This window comes from Vicugna pacos, chromosome 13 (assembly GCF_048564905.1).
Source record: "Vicugna pacos chromosome 13, VicPac4, whole genome shotgun sequence".
NCBI lineage: Eukaryota > Metazoa > Chordata > Mammalia > Artiodactyla > Camelidae > Vicugna > Vicugna pacos.
Genome location: NC_132999.1, coordinates 48,668,885 through 48,688,579, shown reverse-complemented (window position 1 = coordinate 48,688,579; position 19,695 = coordinate 48,668,885). Strand labels below are relative to the sequence as shown.

Genomic DNA, 19,695 nt, shown 5'->3' with positions numbered 1-19,695 from the left:
GTCTCATCTGCATGCCCACCCCAGTCCTGGAGACATTCAGCCCTACCCCAGTACCCTCTGGCCTACATACCTAAAATCATCCTCCACTGCTAGACTTCACTCTCATCTGTTCCTTTAATGCTACAGGACAGTGGCAACTCCCATTTCTGAGAGCTTATGATCTGCTCGGGGCTTTACAGACATAACCCCATTTGATTGGGGAAACTGAGGCTCGGACAAGGTGATGGAGTTAAGAAGTGAAAAATCTTCTACCCTTAACATGTGCACAGATCACCTGGCACCTCATCATAGCTGGGCCTATTTTAAAACCCATCATCTGCTCTGCAAAATTTAGTGCTTTTATAGTTACACATCAACTTGTCATAGAAAATCGCGCTTTGCTCATTAAATGTTTCAAGTGATAAGTCTTGCTTAAAGTGGTGAAATGACTGTTATGTAGGAGAAACAGCACAGGACTTGAAATGTAAGCCCTGGGTCTGGTTTCAGCTGTGCCGCAGTCAGGATGTATGACCCTAGGCAAGTCACCTAACCTTGCTGGGCCTCAGTTTCCTCAATTATATAAAGGAGAATGACAGTATCTCCCCAAAAGGCTTCCTGATACATGCTAGAAAATGTTCTACCCACCTCATTAAAAGGATAAATATTATTTATCCATAGCCACCTCACCCTTGCATTTAGCACAGCACTAGACACACAGCAGGCCATCAGTAAGTCTAGCTGAATGATTTTTCAGTTGCTGGGAGATTCAGGAGTCAGAGAAAACAAGTCAGTACTTCCCCTCCTCCTGATCCTAGAGGTACTCCTAAGTGCCACCATTTATCATGTGTTCGGAACGTGTCAAACTCTATGCCACGCATCTTACACGGGTGCTCTCCCTGAATGCTCCCAACATACCTGCCAGTGTCATTCCATGTTGCAAGATGATCATATTGAGACTCAAATAGCGGGAAGTGACTTACCCAAAGTCACAGTGCTACAAAGTAGTAGAGCTGAGATTTGAATCCAGGTCTGTCAAGCTGCAAAGTCATCATGTTTCCAAAGGTAACTGCTTGGAGACATTCCTCTGCAATCCAAAGGTCCTGCCCTAAGTGGAAGCTTCTGGCAGTGCCCAGTGAGCCATTTCACACAAGCATCTCATCTAAATCCTACCTAACCTTCAGGGGCTAGTTCACCAGTCACCTCCATAAAGCCTCCCCAGTCTTCCCAGGTGGGAAGGTCTTACTGCCTCCTCTAAACCCTAAAAGGATTCCGTCTGTACCTGGAATCACACTCACTTTCTACTTCCTGATTCCTGTGCATCTGTATTAAATTTCTCAGACCAGTCCCTGAGCTCCTTGAGAGAAGCAATTCTTGAGCATCTGTTTGTTCCACCAGCCAGGCAGGCCCAGAAGGGTGCTGTAGGGTGCCAGCTCCCTTCCCCTCTGAACTGTAACCTGAGTCTTGGGCTGGACTCAGCTAGGTGAGCTGGCCCTGCCTCATGCTGCCTACCTGGTACAGCATCGAGATTCCTATGGGCCCTGGCCTAGGACTCAGGAGGTAAGATCTCATTCCCTGGTATGATGGCAAAGATGTTATAAAAGCAGAGCACTCAGGCTCAATATTGGCTTGTGATGGAGTACAAAGGCCTGAGGAATTTGATGGGTGAGGGTAGAAGCCTCTGGCTCCTGAGCCTTGCACTCGGTTGTCCTGCAGAGACCTGTGTGGCCAAAGCCAAATGGCTTCCCTGACAGAAACAGCTTTCTGATGGATACTCCAGCAGGAATCTGCCCTTCCTCAAGCTTTTAGGGCCCACTTGAGAGCTACCAACGCTTAGATACCAACATCCAGGCCAAAGACCACGGCCCCACCTCTTGGTCCAGCTCTTACTGCCTAGAGACCCCTGGGTTAGTTAGCAGAGCAGGGAAGGCTCTCCCTCTGCCATTAATTCATGTGCAGCTCTGGGCACATCCTCTCTAGGCCTTAATGGGAAGGTGAGAGAACTGGATCAAAACATCTCCATTCCCCCTTTGGGTCCTGGGACCATAGCTATGATAAGGTTCTTTCTATCTCTAAAATTCTAGAGGTAGAATGATATTCTCTACTTTTACTCCCAGAAGCAAGGAGTAGGAGATAGGGGTCCTCAATCCAGAAAACACCAGAGGCTACTTAGGGCTACCTAGCATTGCACCCTCAAAGTCTGTCTCCTTCAGAGGCAATCACCCCTTGTTTCTGCTGCCTCCAAGGCAGCTGCTTCCCCTAACAAGTCTCAGAGGTATGTCTGGGGCGGAGCCACTTTAGAAAAAAGGGTGAGAGGCCTGAGTTACCTCCTGGGGTGTCAGCTTGGCTTGCCTTGGAAACCCAGCAGACCCAGGGGGCAGAATGAACCCAGTACCTTCCCTGTCTACACTGGGCAGGGCGAGACTGCTTTGTCTGCTTTGATCCTCAATCCAGAAAAGCTCTTCTCTACTTTATGGAGTCATTTTCCCTTCTCTTCTCCTAGGACACAGCTTATTCATGCAGAGTGAGTTCAATCTCCTTGCCTAGAAGGAGTTCTGCAGTTCCCCAGGCAAACCCCACTCATCCCACTTCGTCCAAGGAAAGTCTTTTACCCTTCTTCAAATTCCCACAAGAGAAAGGGCTAAAGCTCTTAACCTTTGTGTGTGTGTGTGTGTGGCAGCGGGGGAAGGAGGGGCACAGACCCTGCTGAGAATCTGTGGCTACTATGGGCTTTCTTCCTCTGATAAAAATATACACATCTGCAGACTATTTGTCGGGGGGGATCCTATGGGTCCCCTGAAGTTCATCAAGGACTCAGGGAAGACCCTTAGGAACCTAGATCCTAGAAGAACAGCAGGTCACCCAGTCCATTCTCCCTCCTAAGCCAAAAATCCCTTCTAAGAGCAAGCCCCTCATCCAGTGATGCTCCTTTTCACCTGACCCACTGCTCAGGATCACCTCCCTCAGGGAGCCTTCCCACACCTCTCCTGCTCCTCTCTGAGCCCCTCAGCAACCCAGCCTGAGCCACACAATTTCCCACTTGAGCCTTCTCTACTGTGTGTTGTCTGACTTCCCCAGCAAGAGAGCTGGCTCTCTGCAGACTCATTCATTTAACCCCATAACCCTGAGCTCCCCATAACCCTGAGCTGGAGTTGGAGATGATCCATGATCATGAACTTGAGAATTCTGTGTTTTGAGGCCAGGGTTCATGACAGCAGTGGCCCATTCCCCCAAAGGATGGGGTTGTAGAGATCTCTGCCCAGGCCTCACCAGAGTAGGGGCTCCTTTGGGAGACTGCCTTTCCTGCGAGAAAGTTCCAGAGAGACTTTCAATAACTGAAATCAACAAATAGGGAAACTAGGCCCAGGGAGGCAAAATGACATGCCATAGGTCAATATTCCAGAAACAGGCAGACCCAGGACCAGGACCCAGGTCCCTGGTCCCTAATTCCCAGCCTAGAGCTCTCTTCCTTTACACAAGTGGCCTTATGAAAACTAACTCTGTCCTCACACTCCCACATTCATATATGCAGGAGAGAATATCTGAAAAGATGTACGAGGAAGTTAGCAGTCCAGGGAGTATGACAGCAGAGACGGTCAGCGAAGTGACAAGGGAAATTTTTTTACCTTAACACCCTCTGTACTGCTGGGTTTTATTTTTGTTTGTTTTCTTTTACCACAAACTTGTTTTATTTATTCAAATTATAAAAATAAATCTGCCACAGAAAGAAGATTCTGGCCCCAGCCCACTCCCAACACACACATAAAAACAAAGAGAAGCCATAAGTCAACTTGTCCAGGTACAACTACAAAATTAATGAGATTGCTTTTTTGCATAGTTTACGGCCACTGGTCTCATGAATTCACAGTCACGGTGCAGTTGATGGCTTAAGGAATCTTCCCGGGAAAAGCTTAATTCAATTAGGGCTCTCGGCAGCTCCCTGAGGAAGCTCTGATATCTTGCTTTTACTTATACAAATTGAGGGCAGACCAAACAGACTCAGACTTTCCCAGAAAGACCCCACCCAGCCCAGAGAGGATGCCCTTGCAGACACTCCATTAGAGCCAAGCCGAGGGAGGCAGTGGGAGAGGGAGCGGCAGCAGCATGTACCCACAGGCTGACTGATGCCTGGAGCATCGCTCTGTGTCCAGCTGGTTTCTCGTCTGCCTCAAAGGCTTCACAGGGACCCTGTCTCTACATGGAAATCAGTCATGTACTCATTTGTTCCCCAGATATCTGTGCTGGCACAGAGAGGAAAGCAAACAATGGTTCTGCCCTCAAGGGGATTATATTCTTGTAGGAATCAAGTACTAAGAATAGCTCTCTCTGTCCTGCCCCTGTGCCTAATTCCTCTCCATCTTCAAGACTGGCTCAAGTTCCACCTCCTCTGAGAAACCTTCCCTGACCACTGGTGCCCTCAGGGACCTCTTGCTCTCTCTGAACACTGCCTCTGCCAGAAGTCTGCCCAGCCCTCAGCAGGGATCGAAGCAAACTGGAAGCTCCTGGTGAGCCAGGCCTGGGTCTCAATCTTGGTTCCTCTCTGTGCCACAAGCGCAAAGCCTGCTGGCCAGTTTCAGCTGACCTGCCTCTTTGACCCCAGACAGGCGAATTAATTAGCTGCGCTCAGTCCTGGTTGGCCAGCCCAAAGCCACAGTCTCAGTGTGCCAGGCACACAGTAAATGCTATGTTAAGTGTTAGCTACTTATTATTTTGGTGAGCTTATGGGCTCTGCCTGACACACAGCTGTGATGTCACCTCTGCCTTCAGCAGCCTGGTCTCAAACCGGCTGAGTACTGTGGAAGGGCCAGTCTGGACTTAGGGGTAAATGCCCCCCAAGGGAATGACCAGAAAAGGGACTTGGGAAGAAACAAGACTTCTCATCCTGGACCTCACTCACAGCTGCTTAAGGAAATATGTTTTCAGACAAGAGTTTGCCTGGGTAATTTGGGGGAAATCCAGATTCTCAGAAAGTCAGTGTTAGAACTCAGGGGTCATGTCTGGCCCAACAGACCCCAAAACTGGCCCAGCGTATGGAAAAGAGCTTTAGGGGAAAGGAAATGAAGTCAGCATGATCCCAGGGAAGAGGGACAGCCCACTGATCCTGGCCCAACTCAAAACTTAGTTCAGTTAAAATTAGATTAGCCCGTAAGATTAAAAATACCCACATATAATCACGGGCTGCCTGAAAGCATCAGTTGATGCTTGTCGGCATCCAAAGAGACGGTTTGGCCCAGCGCGGTGTGTGCAGACAACCTTGGGGAGACATGTCTGACTCAGACATTTGCAGGGGGAGTGAGTGCTGCAGAAAGAGGCCCACACAGGCGATGGATGACTCAGGAATAACCCAGGTCCTGGGTTTGCTGAGTGAGCCTTCTCTCCCTACCACAGAAGGAAAGGGGGCAGGTCGGGAAGTGGGGTGACAAGAGGAGGGAGGGAGGGAAGCAGGCCTGCCGGCTGTGGACAGGCTGGCATTCCCAAAGGGAGCCCAGGGCCCCTGAGCTCCAGTTCCCTGTCCCTCCTGTGTTTCTGAATGCCACCAACTCTGAGAAGGGCTATTTGCTTCATGGTAGGACTTGGAGAGGGTCGCAGTTTTCCCTCCAAACCCAAGAAATGAGGAACAGAGAGCAGCCAAGACTTGAAATACTAAAACTTTTAAACCTTCCCTGTTCAAAAGGATTATGGGAAAAATAAAACTTCTGAATTGAAAGGGGATCAAGGCATGATGATGAAAAGAATATGAGCCCCAGAGTCACACAGATCTGGACTTCAACCCCAGTGTTTTCTGGCTGTGCAAGGACCTGACACAGCCTCTGAAACAGGAGCTTAGCAAGTGACAGCTAATACAATTAACAAATATTTAACACAAATACTACAAATTAGGAAACGAGGGCTCAGAGAAGTAGTGCCTTGCCTGAGTCACACAGCTAGGCAGCAGAGAGCTCAGACCAGATCTCAGGCCTCTTGACCTTCCCCCTCCAGCCCCATCAGGCATGTTTTCTGTTGTAATTCACTTCTCTGCCTCTCCTTTCTCCTCCCAGAGGGCCTGCAACACATCAAGGGAAAGGAAAAGCCCTCCATTTCAAAAGTTTGCTGTACCATAGACCATGAGAATGACAGCTCCCAAGTCCAAGTCAGCCTTCATACTCTTTCTTCATATAAATACACACGTACTTGAGGGTTTACGAACTGGGCTCCAGACCACCCCAAACCACCCTGCTCCTTCAGTCCTTCCCTGCTCCAGGAGGAGTGTCCCACCTGTCAACCACTCAGGTTACCAATGTGGATATACCTGGTCATTTACTCTGGTTAAAGCCCCTTGGGACCTCGGGTCCCCTTGATCATCACAATGACCCAACATGTCAGCCAGGCAGGAAACAGGACAGGACATTGGGTTAGAAGTCAAGGGATTGTGTCGTTTGCCACTACTTGCTAAGTGACCTCAGGCAGGTCTCAACCTGAGACTCAGCTTCCTTAGATGCAAAATGGGTACATCAGTACCACCTGCTATTCTGGCCCACAGGACCATTGAGAAGATCAGCTTTAAATACTGTATATACAAGTGCTTTGGAAATAAGTTACAATACTAATGAGAATTACGGCTAAAATTCCACCTGCCTTATAGGGCTAAAAAAAGTTGTGCCATCTGCTCCCAACACAGAGGCTGCCCCTCAGGGGATCCTGCTGGGCCCTGAGGGCAACCAAAAGCAGCCCAGGCCCCTTCCAGCCCAGAGGCAGGGGATGGCAATCACAGGTTAGCCACCCTCTGCTGGCTAAAGGAAACTACCATTTAATTGGCACTCCCCTGCCAAAGCAGGGAAGAAGCAAGCTTGGTCAGACCACTGAGATAGCAAAGAGATGACAGGCAAGGTCACCACCAAAGGACAGGGATAGGTCCAGCCTGGCTGTGGGATTCAGGGGCACACATGCAGACTCACAGGGACAGAGGATGGGCAAAGCCAGCACAGAACCTCTACAGCTTTTCAAGGCAAGGAGAGCTCCCACCAACACCTGCCAGCCCCAAGAGGGACTCTTAAAATTCCTGAATGCAGGTGCAGTGAGCTGGGCCCCGCCTCCGGGCAGGGTCCCGAGCATCTGCTGGGGGAACATGGGGGACAGGAGATGCAGCTGCACCTCTCGAGGAGGCTATGCCAAGACTCAAACAGAAAATAAATGGCAATTCAGCATCACAGCAGATAACCCCTCTGAGCTGTTTCCTCATCTGTGAAACAGAGATAGCCTTTATCTCATATGATCTTAGTAGGAGTTAAATAAGATTACTTTTATAAAGTGCCTGACATGACTCTGTAGATACTCAATAAATGGTAATTCTTATTAAAACACCACCCCCCCGCAACAGAAGCGATGTCATAGGGCAGGCTAGGCGTAACGCCAAAGTTGTGGATAAACAATAAGGGATACGGCTTTGGGGGAGAAATGAAAGCAATGGCTGTGGGCTGCAGTGGCCTGGGAAGACCGCCCAAAGGGGAAGAATCTGAACAGGACCTGAAAGCTGCCAAAGCGATAGGGGCACCATGCTGGGCATTCCCATGTTCGGGTTCTACGTCGATCCTGGAAGGTAGAGGCATCATCCTTAGCTTCCGGATGAGGCAAGTCAGGCTCTGAGAAACCAGACGCCTGGCAACCCAAGTACTGAGAAGCAGGGGCAGAGCCCAGGCTTTGTAACCAGGTCTATCCTCTCCACAGAGCTGGAGGAGCTGGGTGGGGCAGGAAGCAGAGGAAAGGTGTGCCTCGTGGGAGCTCAGCTGAGTGAAGTCTGAGCAATGTGACCAACAGAGGCCCTGTAAGTGCCCTGGCACCTCAGGACACATCTGTCCTACCTGCAGCTTCCTCCCAGTCCCCAGCTGACCTCCCCTTCCATCCTGCAGTCACTTAGCTGTTTTCTCAAAGAGAAAAAGGTCACCTTTTTTTTTTTTAGAGAGTCCCATCTGGGATTCTTGAGATAGTTTCAAGGTGACCTTTAAGTTGTTCCTCTGTCCTTTTGAGAAGTGAGAGAGGCGAGTTCTAATCTGATACAGGAAACCAGTTGCTGGGTCTGATTTCCACAGGTGTGAAGTGGGCAGTAACCATCCCCACCTCCCCTCCTCACAGGCTTCTTCTAAGGGGAAACGGCAGGACACACCTTGCAAAGACCAAAACCAAAAAAAGCTAAAAGATGTGAAGGGACAAAGGAAGGCTTTTTTGGTCTCTGGTCAGGAGGAGACATGAATACCTGCTTCGTGGGCCGCCAGGAGGTCCGGGTCAAGAATGTGGGTAAACAAACACAGGGGTGCCAGTAATGAGCTGGGTTAAGGTGAGGTTCTTCCTTGAAACAAGCTCTGGACCAGGAGCCAGGCGAACAGGGACAAAGCAGAATTCATGCAGCGTCCAAACCACAATGTGGGGCGGGGGCATGGGATTACCTAAGGCTTGGGGTCACTCTCACACTTCTCCCAACAGTCTGACTCCTACTCATGCCACTGGCCCCTCCCTACCAAGGAAAAGGCAAGAATCCCTGCCTGTTGAAGAGAGAAAAAAGGCCCAGAGAAGGGAAGCGACTTGCCTAATGTCACCCACTGAATCAGTTAGAAAAGGACCCAGAAGCATCTACCCTAGAACTTCAGCTGTAACCCCACCCCTCCCACACCCATCTCTGACAGAGTCTACCTGAGGCTCTGCTCAACCATGAGGACAGGAGTGAGAATTGCACACAGCACTTTCTATTCTTAAAGGAGGGGAACCTTGAAAGGGAAGCAGCTGCCACAGATGACAGAATGAGGCCTCCAACACAGCTCCTACCCACGCTGGGGCGCTGAGAGAAGAGGCAAGACCCTAAAATGAGCTCCTAGGAACTTGAGTATCTCATAGCGCAAAGGGAGCATGGCCTCAACCCCCCACCCCTTTCCCCCAAGTCGGTTGGTGCCATGTCCCCTCCTCCCAGGACCTGCTCTGGAGGCAGCTTAAGTGAAAGGAAGAGCAAAGGCAGTAGGACACACCCTAAACCCTGAAATCTTAAGGAAGGACACCCAGTGGCAGCCTAAGTTGAGAGATTTGTAATCCTCCAGGCTCAGAGGAAAACCGTAGGAGGCTGATGTAGGGATGGATGAATTTACCTTAGCTGGTTAACATACCCAACAGGGACACCTGCAACTCACTGAGTGTTTCCTGTAGGTACAAAGTCAGCTTTATGTGCATGAATTTATGTCATCATAACATCAGCAGCACTGTAGCTAGATACTATTATTTCGCCCTTTTTATACTTGGGGAAACTGAGGCTCAGGGAAGATAAATGGCAGAGTGGGGCCAACCTTGATCCAACACTGCAAAGGTAAAGGGGATAGTGGGCTTTCACTTTTTCGTATCCGAACAGGGACCCTCAAGATCTTTTGGCCACCTTTCTCTCTATTCTCTTCTCCAGGAAGGCCAGATGCTAGGGCACCTGTTTCAGAGGCAGAAAAATGCCCCATCATGCCAGAGACAGTCCTTTAGAACTGCAAAGGCCCTCAGAGACCATATCCAGCTTCCTCATTCTATGATGGGAAAATAGTGGCCCAAGGCTGAGTGACTTGCCAGGGTTACCCAAGTCAGTGGAATGGCAGAAATGTCAGACTTGGAAGAGGCCACAAAGATCAACTGACAAATGGAAAGGCGTGACTGGCCCAAGGTCACAGAGGGAGGTGGGACAAGAGGCCAAGTTTCCTAACTTCTAGATGATACCCTTGCTATGGCACCACCTCTGCTCTCCAGCTGCCCAGGGGCCCGGGCACAGGTTTTGGTGGGGACAAAGCAGGCCAAGCCTGACCCCATTAGGATTAGAGATAATTAGGCCTGCAGTGACAAACTACTGACTGTTCACAGTAGATCTTGGTGGTCATGCTATCCACCTACCAGTAGGTACTGAGACCCATAGTGCTTGCAGTGCCCTAACACAATGCCAGGTGTGGCTGGGAGGTGAGGGGGTTGGAGAGAGAAGGGCAATTTATAAATAGTGCTTGTGAAGCCTCTTCCTGGTCTCACACAGACAAATGACACATCAGTCACTTCAGCTTCTTACAAAAAATTAAGACACAAGGGTTCGTGATTCAACTGATCTGGTCAAATTTAGAGATTCTTGCCAGTTTCACAGATGGGTAAGACCTGCAGAAAAAGACCCTGGCTTGTTCAAGGTCATGTATTTGTCAGAATCATTACACCTGGCTCTCCTTGCCCAGTCCTTGATTTTTTCCAGGAAGCTGGCTGCCACCAGGGGATAGGTGCTGGTAGTCCAGCTCCATGCACAGGCCTGCTACTGTCATAGCACCAAAGCCCCGTATCAGGAAACCACCTCCTGGATATGTTAAAACAGAGTCACCAGTGCCCTCCTGCAGCATGTCCCAGAGCCTGCCTCATATCAGCCTGGCATCGCCACTCAGCTCCTGCATGTCCTTGGGAAAGCTGCAAGGCTTCCTGCCAAGAGTCACAAACTCTCCAAACCCAAACCAGCAGAGTCCCAGGCCCTTGTACCATCCACAGCTAGCTGGGGACTAAAAAAGCAAAGGCAGCTTTCAAAGCCCCCTTGGATACCACTTCCAGGGACTTCTGGGCTGTGCAGGCTCTGATGAGTCCCATCCATCACCTAGCAGAACAGAGTGCTCAGGCCTAGCAGGGAGATACTCTGGAAGGGAACAACTTTGCTGCTTCCTTCTCCCAAAAAGAACGTGTCAAAGTCTCTTCAGACCAGAACATTCCCTGAGCCCTTCTACCTGTCCCTCTCTCACTTGGTTGAGCAGTCAGCAGGCCAACATGACTGGCTGGCCCAGATAGCACCTTGAGACACAGCTGGGTGCCAACCTGGAGGTAAGCTGCGGCCCGACTGAGCTTGGACCTCCTCCACTCTTCTTCCATCCCCAAACCAGACTTCAGAAATTTCCAAGGCCCCCGGCCCATAAATTGTATAAGGAATGCATTCCCGGGCAGGAAACTGACTCAGGGGCTCCCAGCCAGTCTGGACAGGCAGAGCTGACAGATAACATTCTGGGAAAGAAGGAAGGTGAGACCATGGGGATGCCTCATCTTCCACTACACTTGTAAGTCTCCAGCACACAGGTCCTTCATTATACTCAAACTCCTTAGACAGATCAAGTAGAAATATACTCCATTCTGGAACACCCTCCCATGAAGCGTGTAATTGCACTGGTCGCTGTTGACAGAGCAGATTGTGCCACTTACTGAAGACACTTTCTGCCTCACACAGCTGGGTGCCTAGCTCCCCTTGGGGTCTGGCCCAGCCAGGGGAGACTTGCCAGGCCTGGAAGCCTCGCTGAAGGTACCTAGTATCAGAAGCATCCCATTCTCCAGTCCTGCTCTCTCCCAAGAACAATGCTGGCTCCAATCTTAGGAGGCCTCAGACCACAGAGGCCACAGAGCTCAAGTCTGAGAAGGACCAAGATGGCAGGATGGAGGCTGCCTATGTTACGGAAGAGGTCCAGACCCTTATTCCTGGGCAGCCTCAAATGGTGAGGATGGGGCATAAAGCTCATCCGTTTGTGGGCAGCGTAAGCATAGGGGAGACTGGACTTACCTATCTTCATGAGGCAGGCCAGCAGGATCCAGAGGGAGATTTCGAAGGGTGTGCGCACATGTGTGTAGTCGATGCCCAGGACTGGAAAGGCCTTTCGATCTTTCATGCTGTGTTCAGTGACGGAATGGTTAACAGGGCGGCTCTCAGGGACAACCTCCGGTGGGGCAGTGGTGACATCCCCAATAGAGCGTTCCCGTGGCGGCTCTGAGCCTCTGATGGTGCTAGCAGTAGGGCTGGGCTGGAGGCCATGGCTTCTGAGAACGGGTAGCAGCCCCACCAAGACTATCACCACGAGCAAGGAAGGGAAGATTCGCGGCGGAGCGAGGCCACAGATGCCAGACCGCAGAAGCATCCTGCTGTTCCCTCAACCCTTAGCAAAGTGAGAATAAGACCTGGGACATAGGTAGTAATGGGTCAGTAGGGAGGAAGAGACTGGGGTAGTCTCTAGGCAAAGTTCATGTTTTAGAGATGTGTTTTTGTGGAAGCAGTCCTCTGGAGGTGGAGGAAGGCTGGGGGTTCACGATCTAGAACTCCAAACTGGGAAGACGGACAAGAACCCAGTCAGGATCATAGGAGGAGATTAAAAGATCTGGAACTCCAGGCCTGGGAAAGGGAGTGGGGGGAGGGGAGAGACTGCGTCCTAGGGACAGAGGAAGGGACAGAGGAAGGGACAGGATGGGTTGGACCCCAGGCAAGGAAAAGGAAAAGGGAAGGCGGGGACCCTCGGCTGAGGAAAGTGACTGAGGAGCTGGGACTCAGGGAGCCTGAGCTAAAGGAAGCGGATCAAAGCGGGTGGGATCCAGTCTAGAAGAAGAGAAGGGGCTGAGAGCCCAGGCTGCGAGGAAGGAGTGAAGCCGGAAAGCGACCGGGAGCTTCCCCACCCAGAGAAGGACCTGGGTGCAGGCGCGCCGGGCTGAGATTCCGGGGAAATGGAGGGAGGCGGAAGGCGGAGGCAGGCGGCCTGGCGAGAGGATGCCTCGGCGCGGGCTGGGGGCGGCTCACAGTGGGCCAGCAGCAAAACGCCCCTCCTTGCGGCCCCGGCGCGGCGCTGCGTTGCGCCCCGGCCCAGCTTCAGCTCCTCCGCGTCCAGCTCCAGCTCCAGCCCCAGCCCCAGCTCCAACTCCAGCCCCGGCCCCAGTACCGGCGGCAGCTGACTGATGCCTTGCTGAACCCGGCGCTGCCACTTATAGGCACCAGCGAGCAGACAGTGCAGCGGGCTAGAAGGATCTGTCAGCGTCCGCGCGGTGCAGCGACCCCTGTCTCCGAGGGGAGGAAGTATCGCGTTGAAAGAGGAGGGAGAGTCAGAGATGGCAAAAAAGTCCTGAATCTACAAAGATTCTAATAACACGGGTAAAATGCTCTGCTATTTACAAAGGGCTTTCACATCCACCCACAGTCTCATGGTGACTTCCTAATATTCTTGTGGAGGATGTACTATCTTATATATTTAGTTACCATATGACCTTGAGCAAATTACTTAACCTTTCTGTTCCACAGCCTTCTCAACTGAAAAAGTGGAGGTAACAAGAATACATATAAGTACTCGTTAGCTCATATATTGTAGTGTAGTATATGTGATGATTAAATGAGATAATCTATCTAAAGTGTTTAGAATGGAGCCCAAAACATAGACCATTACTATGGTTCCAGTTTTGCAGATGAGGAAACAGCTAGAGTTCCTTAGCTAGTATGTAAATAGTTGTATTAGTTTGCTAGGGCTACTGTAACAAAGTATCACAAACTGGATGACTTAAAGAACGAAATTTATTGTCTCATATTCTGGAGGCTAGAGGTCTGAAATCAAGGTATCATCAGATTTGGTTCCTTCTGAGGGCTGTGAGGAACAATCCATTCCATGCTTCTCTCCTAGCTTCTGGTGGTTTGCCAACGATCTTTGGTGTTCCTTGATTCTGACAGTGTAATTCCAATCTTCACGTGGTGATTTCCCTGTTTCTCTGTCTCTGGGTCCAGATTTCCCCTTTTTATAAGGTCACTAGTCACACTGGATTAAGGGCCCACCCTAGTGATCTCATCTTAACCTGATCATCTTCAATAACTCTATTTCCAAATAAGGCTACATTCACATATACTGACAGAACTTCAACATCTTTGAGGATGACGCAATTCAACCCACAGCAGAATAATGACAGTATTCTGTAGAACCGAGATTTGAACATATGGTATTGGTTGGAATTGGTAAGATTCAAGAGGTCATGGCTGTATACTGGAATAACTGGAAAGCTAAAAAACTACCATTGCAGTGGTGGGCTGGGGTTGGGTATGGCTCAGGGGTAGAGTGCAGTGCTTAGCATGCATGAGGCCTGGGTTCAACTCCTAGCAACTCCATTAAAAATAAATAAACCTAATCCCCACCCCCTCCAAAATTAAAAAACTACCATTGCCTGAGACCTTCAGAGGTTTGTATCCACTTCCTCCAGAGCAGTGCCCAAGCACTATGGATAGTTTTTTAGAAGCTCCCCTCTGGTGATTCTAATGTATAGCGAGGGTTGAGAACTATTGAAATTACTGAAATGCCATCTCTGTTTTGCAGAAGAGTAAATCAAGGCCAAGAAAGTCAACGTGACTAGTTCAAGGTCACAAAATGATTTCAAAGGGGTTCAGTTCAGTTTAGCAACTCTTGATAAGGCTTTGTCCTGGGCTCTGGCAACACAGACATAGACATAGGTAGGAAGGAGGTGGTGGTGATTGGGAGGGGCCACAAAGTGGGTACAACAGGGGATTCTAGGGTGTGATAATGTTTTATTTCTTTACTGGGTCGTGACTACAAAGGTTACACAGATGTAATTGTTTTGTGATAACTCACTGAGCACTTTTTTGTGCATAATCTTTGCACTTTTCAGGAGATATACTCTCCTTTCACCCGGAAGCAGATGAAAAGAGAACATCAGCTACAATGGAAATATCCAAAGAGAGGAAACCATTTAGGGCAAGGATCAGAATAACAACAATATGCCTCACAATGGTTCAGTCCTTTATAGTTTACAACCAAATGCCCCAGGTTTATTGATGATCCAAGTCCTGGTGTTCAATAAATAGTAGCTCTTATTCTCATTTTTATTTTACTGATGAAAAAAACTAAGGCTCAGAGACATGAAGCGATTTGTCCAAGGTCACACAGCTCTTAGATAGCAGATCCAGGACTTGAGTCAGTTTTCTAATGTCTTAATCCAGAGCCCTTTCAAAATACCACAGGTTCAATGTAGAAGAAAGGAGGGAAGACTGGGGCTAGTGGAGGGACTTTGAACAGGTGGCATGGGTGCAGGACCCTGAGACCTATAGTCCTTTCCTGTCTTGAAGGCAAGATTCCCTGGTGTTCTCTGATCCTCTGTCCTGTCTGACTCTTCCTCACTCCAGTCCGCAGTCAGTCCTTGAGTACCAGCCTGGGAGGTAGCAGATCCCACATAGACCAGACCATGGAAATATCAGCCCTGAGATCCTCCACCACCTGGAGAAGGTTATAACAACATGACAGTGTCAGGAAAGAGCCATTGAGAGAAACCACCTGGAACAGCCCATGGCCATGGCCCAGCCTGGACCAGACAGTATAGCCTAAGAGTTGAGATTAAGAATTTAGCCAGATTGTCTATGTTCAAATCCCAGCACCATTACTCATTCTAGAAGACCTTAGGTAAATCAGTTAACCTCCCTGTTCCACAGTTTCTTCCTCCATCATATGGGGGCAACAGTAACACCAGTCTCAGGGGGCTCTTATGAGGGTCTTAGCCAACAGAACTCAGGGCAGCACCCAGCAAGTACCACATATATTCACCATCTTTATCTTTATTGACATGTACTGAGGGCCTCAAATGCAGACTTTTGGTGTTAGGGCCACATGGAGTTACACATTCAGTCGCAGAGGCACAGGCTAGAAAGAAGTCCCTCCCATCTGTGAAACTGGTCCCACCATCATCCCGCACCAGCTGTGTACTATGAATTTAATAATTTTAGATAAATTATATTGCTGTGTATTATGCATTTTAAAAGCACAATCTTGGTAAAGGCAATCAGTTAAAATATGCTGCAATATTTGTAACCCTGTTATGGCAAGTCCTCATTTTTTAACCATTGTAGGCCCACACTGCTCCTGACTCAGAGGGCCCAGGGCTCTGCAGACTCTCCCCTCTGTAGATCCCATGATGCCTGGGTCTGGGTGGCATCTCCCTCTGCTTGGGCCATGTCTGCTCCTCTGTCCCCCTCACTGAATCCTTTTACTGAAAGTAATGGGAATTTTATGGAATAAAATAGCTATATCTATGGCTGATACACAGTAAACGATGTGTGGTACTTGGAAAGGATCCCCTGGGCCTCTTCCTAGCTGTACACGCTAAGCAAGTCATATTTTGTTTCTGTCACTCAATTTGTTCATGTGTATGAAAGATGGATGAAGTCGTAGTACCTGCCTTTGAGGTTATGGCAAGAATTAAGTGGCTGATGTAGGTCAAGCTCAGTTTCTTACACATTGTTGTTTATTTCCTTCTTTCCTTTGTTATATAATGTCACCCACTGTGAGGCCCTCTTCTTCCAATTTCCCCATCACTCCACTTCAAGCATGCTGCCTCCTCGCTATTTCTCAAACACCGCCAGCCACATTTCTGACTCAGAGCCTTAGCACTTGCTGTTTCTTCTGCCTAGAACACTCTTCCCCAGATATCCGCTTAACTCACTCCCTCACATCCCTTAAGCCTTCCTGCAAATCTCCCTTCTCAATATGGCCTACTACGTGGTACTTTAATAACGATGCTTCCCCCACCTGACCACCATGACCACTACCACTCAGTCCCAGCCCTCTCTCTGCTCCTTTTTTTTCTTTTCTCTATAGCAATTTTTACCTTCTCACATATTGTATAATAAACCTAGTTACTATACTTATTATTTAAGGCCATCTCCTCCTTAGGATGTGAGCTCCAGGAGAGCAGGAGAACCCAAATAAACGAATGAATGAATGAATGAATGAATCAGAGGGTACATTATTGGAAAACCAAGACTCCAAGAGCAGAGTCAGTTGTGGCCAGAGAGCTGGAAGAAGGGGAGCCAGGTGTGGACCTAAGTCAGTCTGACTCTGAAGTCCAGGCTTTTCTCACCTTTCTGAGCTGATAATCACCATGAAAACACATGCACGCCCTAGGCAAAAGGAGAGAACCGGTAAGGAGGTAGAATTTGGGATTCAGTGAATGGCTTTTAAGCTAAAATCAAGATTCAGTCAATAATTCTTTCATTTAACACCTACTATGTGCAAGTCTCTGTGCTTCCTCTGCAGTGGGAGACTCTATGATAAATCTGATAAACACCCAGCAGTGAACTTGAAACTCTTGTGTCCATTCACAGGCTGGAAGTCCTGTGGGCATCTCCATCTCCACAGGTACTAAACATAGCCTCCCACCCCCCACTTTCCCCTGAACTTGCTACCACCCCACGTTGTCAGATTCAGACTTGCTTGGCCCTAACAGAGACATTAGGATTTAGTAGGCTGGAGAGGAAGGGCCCAGGGTTTGAATTTTATTAAGTGTACTTGGGAGATTTTGATGCAGATGGTCCTGTCTACACTTTGGAAGGCTCTGGCCTGGACTATTAAAGTAAAATTTTTATTGTTCCCACCTCCAGTCTGCCCTACACACAGCTTTCAGGGAGAATTTTCTGAGCTACGGTCACCCCCTGTTTAGACAGCTGCATGCCCCATTCCTGACACAGCACTTCACACATTTAGGCCTACAAACTTTTTTCCCCCTAATTATAAGAAAAATTTAAAGTATTAAGTTAATATAACAAACACCAACATTTTTACCTTTCTGAATTATCAGCTGTTACAGTTTGTTACATTTGCTTTAAATTTTTTTTTGTATTTGATGCTTCTATTTTTTTCTTATAGATACCTGGCCTGTTTTATCAAATTTTAAAGTCTCTTTGAACCTTCATTGACATCAGCTCTTATCATGAATGGAATGTACATCAACCTCTGTCAATGACAGCAACCTGTATCATGAATGTAGTGCGTTATTTTGACACTTTAACACACATCTCTTCACCCTACACTTGCTTCCAGCTACTGCCAAAAACTTGAGAGAGCTGACTGTACTGCCAGCACCATTTATCTCCCAATCTTTCAAATCTGGTTCAATTAGATTTTCACCCTCATATGCTGTACCTAAACTGCTCTTGTCAGTGTCACTAATGACCTCCTTAGGGGAGGAAAAATTTCACCCTCTACTCATCTTAGTTTCTCCAGCTGGGGCCTGCTATATTAGACTGACCAAAGACAGATTAGCAAGAGAAAAACAAACAGAAGTTCATAAACATGTGCATTGTAGACCCAGAGATGAGTGACTCAAAGGTTTAGTCAGAACTCAGGCTTACTTAGCATCTCAGCAAAGGAAAAATAAACTTTTAGAGAACTGACAAGACGAAGGAAAAGGACCCAACTCTAGGGGAGGCAAATTGAGGGATGGCAAATATATGGGTAATGATGGTAGATAAAGGTTAGTTAGTAAAGTTTGTTATATAGATTCCTCCGGTGGGGACTCCAGGCTGATACAGGTCTGAAGTTGTCTCTGTGATTAACTTTGTCCTTCTGGGTAGACCTTTATAAACGTCTGGGTAGGCGTTTATAAAACATTATAAACATTGTGTCCTGCTTTTATGCAAATTAGAGAAGAGCAGAGAGCACTTTCTTGTATTTGCTTCTTCTCAGTTGCCTTTAGCTCAACATAATTCTTATGCCAAGGTGGTATCTTTGGGGGTGGCACATTCTGCCACCCTACACTTCCATGTTGCTCAATCAAATGGTCATTTCTTGGTCCTCATCTTTACCTATCAACAGCCTTCAACATCTTTGATCACTTGATCCTTCTTGAAACACTTTCTTCAATTAGCTGGCTCTCTCTCCTGGCTTTCCTCCCACTTCACAGGCAGTTCTTTGTCAGTCTCCTGTTGCTGAATCCTTCCCCTTCTCCTCTTCCTCCTCCTCAGCAGCAAACTCTGAATGCTGGGCCCCCGGGTTCAGTTCTCACCTTTTCACTGCTATATGTCTGTATTCATTTCTCTGGTGATCACACCCTTTCTTGTGGTTTCAAGTAACATCTATATGCAGATAATACATAGATTTTTATTTACTCTGCTCGAAACTCCAGACTACTATGTCCAACTGAACACTCAACGTGTCCACCTGGTTGTCCAACAGAGATCTCAAACTCAGCATGTCCAAACAGAACTCCAGGCCTCCCCACACCCTCCCCAGACCTGCTTGTCCCACTGGCTTCCCCATCCAGGAAACAGTCCCTCTGTTTTCCCACTTACACAGGCCGAAAACCTGAGTCATCCTTGACTCCTCTCTCTCTGTCATATCAACCCTCAGCAAACACAGCCAATTTGATCTTCAAGATACATTCCAGAATCCAACTGCTTCTTACCACCTCCAAGCCATCACCATTTCTTGTCCAGATTATTATAATAGCTTCTGAGCAGTCTTGTCTCAACAAAATAGCTGGAAGGATCACTTTAAAGCCTGCATCAGATATTATCATCCCCTGCTCAGATCCCTTCAAGGTCTGTATGACTTATAAGGCCCCATCTAATTTAGCCCCCACGTCTCTCTGGCCTCATCTCTCTTTGCCTTATTTCCTCTTATTCCCTCTGCTTCAGCCACCTTGGCTTCCTTGCTATTTATTTTTCAAACACTCCAGGTTTACTGCTTCCTCTGAGCTTTTGACCATACTGTTTCCTCTCCCTGGAATGCAGTTACCCCAGATATCTGCATGGTTTCCTCCTTCATTTCCTTGGGATCTTTGCTCAGACATTATCTCTCAATGAGGCCTTTTCTGACCCCTACATCCTCTCTCTAATTTGAAAGGATACATGCATCCAATGTTCATAGCAGCACTATTTACAATAGCCAAGACATGGAAGCAATCTAAATGTCCATCGACAGATAAACAGATAAAGAAGATGTATATAATGGAATACTACTCAGCCATAAAAAGAATGAAATAATGCCATTTGCAGCAATATGGATAGATCTAGAGATTTTCATACTAAGTGAAGTAAGTCACACAGAGAAAGACAAATGTCATGTGATATCACTTATATGTGGAATCTAAAAAAATGATACAAAGGAACTTATTTACAAAGCAGAGATAGACTCACAGACA

At 48.1% G+C, this 19,695-nt stretch overlaps 1 protein-coding gene across 1 annotated transcript in view; it reads right to left on the bottom strand.

Moving 5' to 3' along the window:
• Nucleotides 1–12,705, bottom strand: part of SLC9A1 (solute carrier family 9 member A1) — a 47,215-nt gene extending 34,510 nt beyond the window's left edge. Inside the window, exon 1 of the mRNA XM_006196839.4 lies at nucleotides 11,534–12,705. Within this exon, the coding sequence (XP_006196901.2) occupies nucleotides 11,534–11,885 (352 nt within the window). The 5' untranslated portion in view covers nucleotides 11,886–12,705. The remainder of the gene's footprint in view (nucleotides 1–11,533) is intronic.
• Between the last annotated feature and the right edge of the window lie 6,990 nt (nucleotides 12,706–19,695).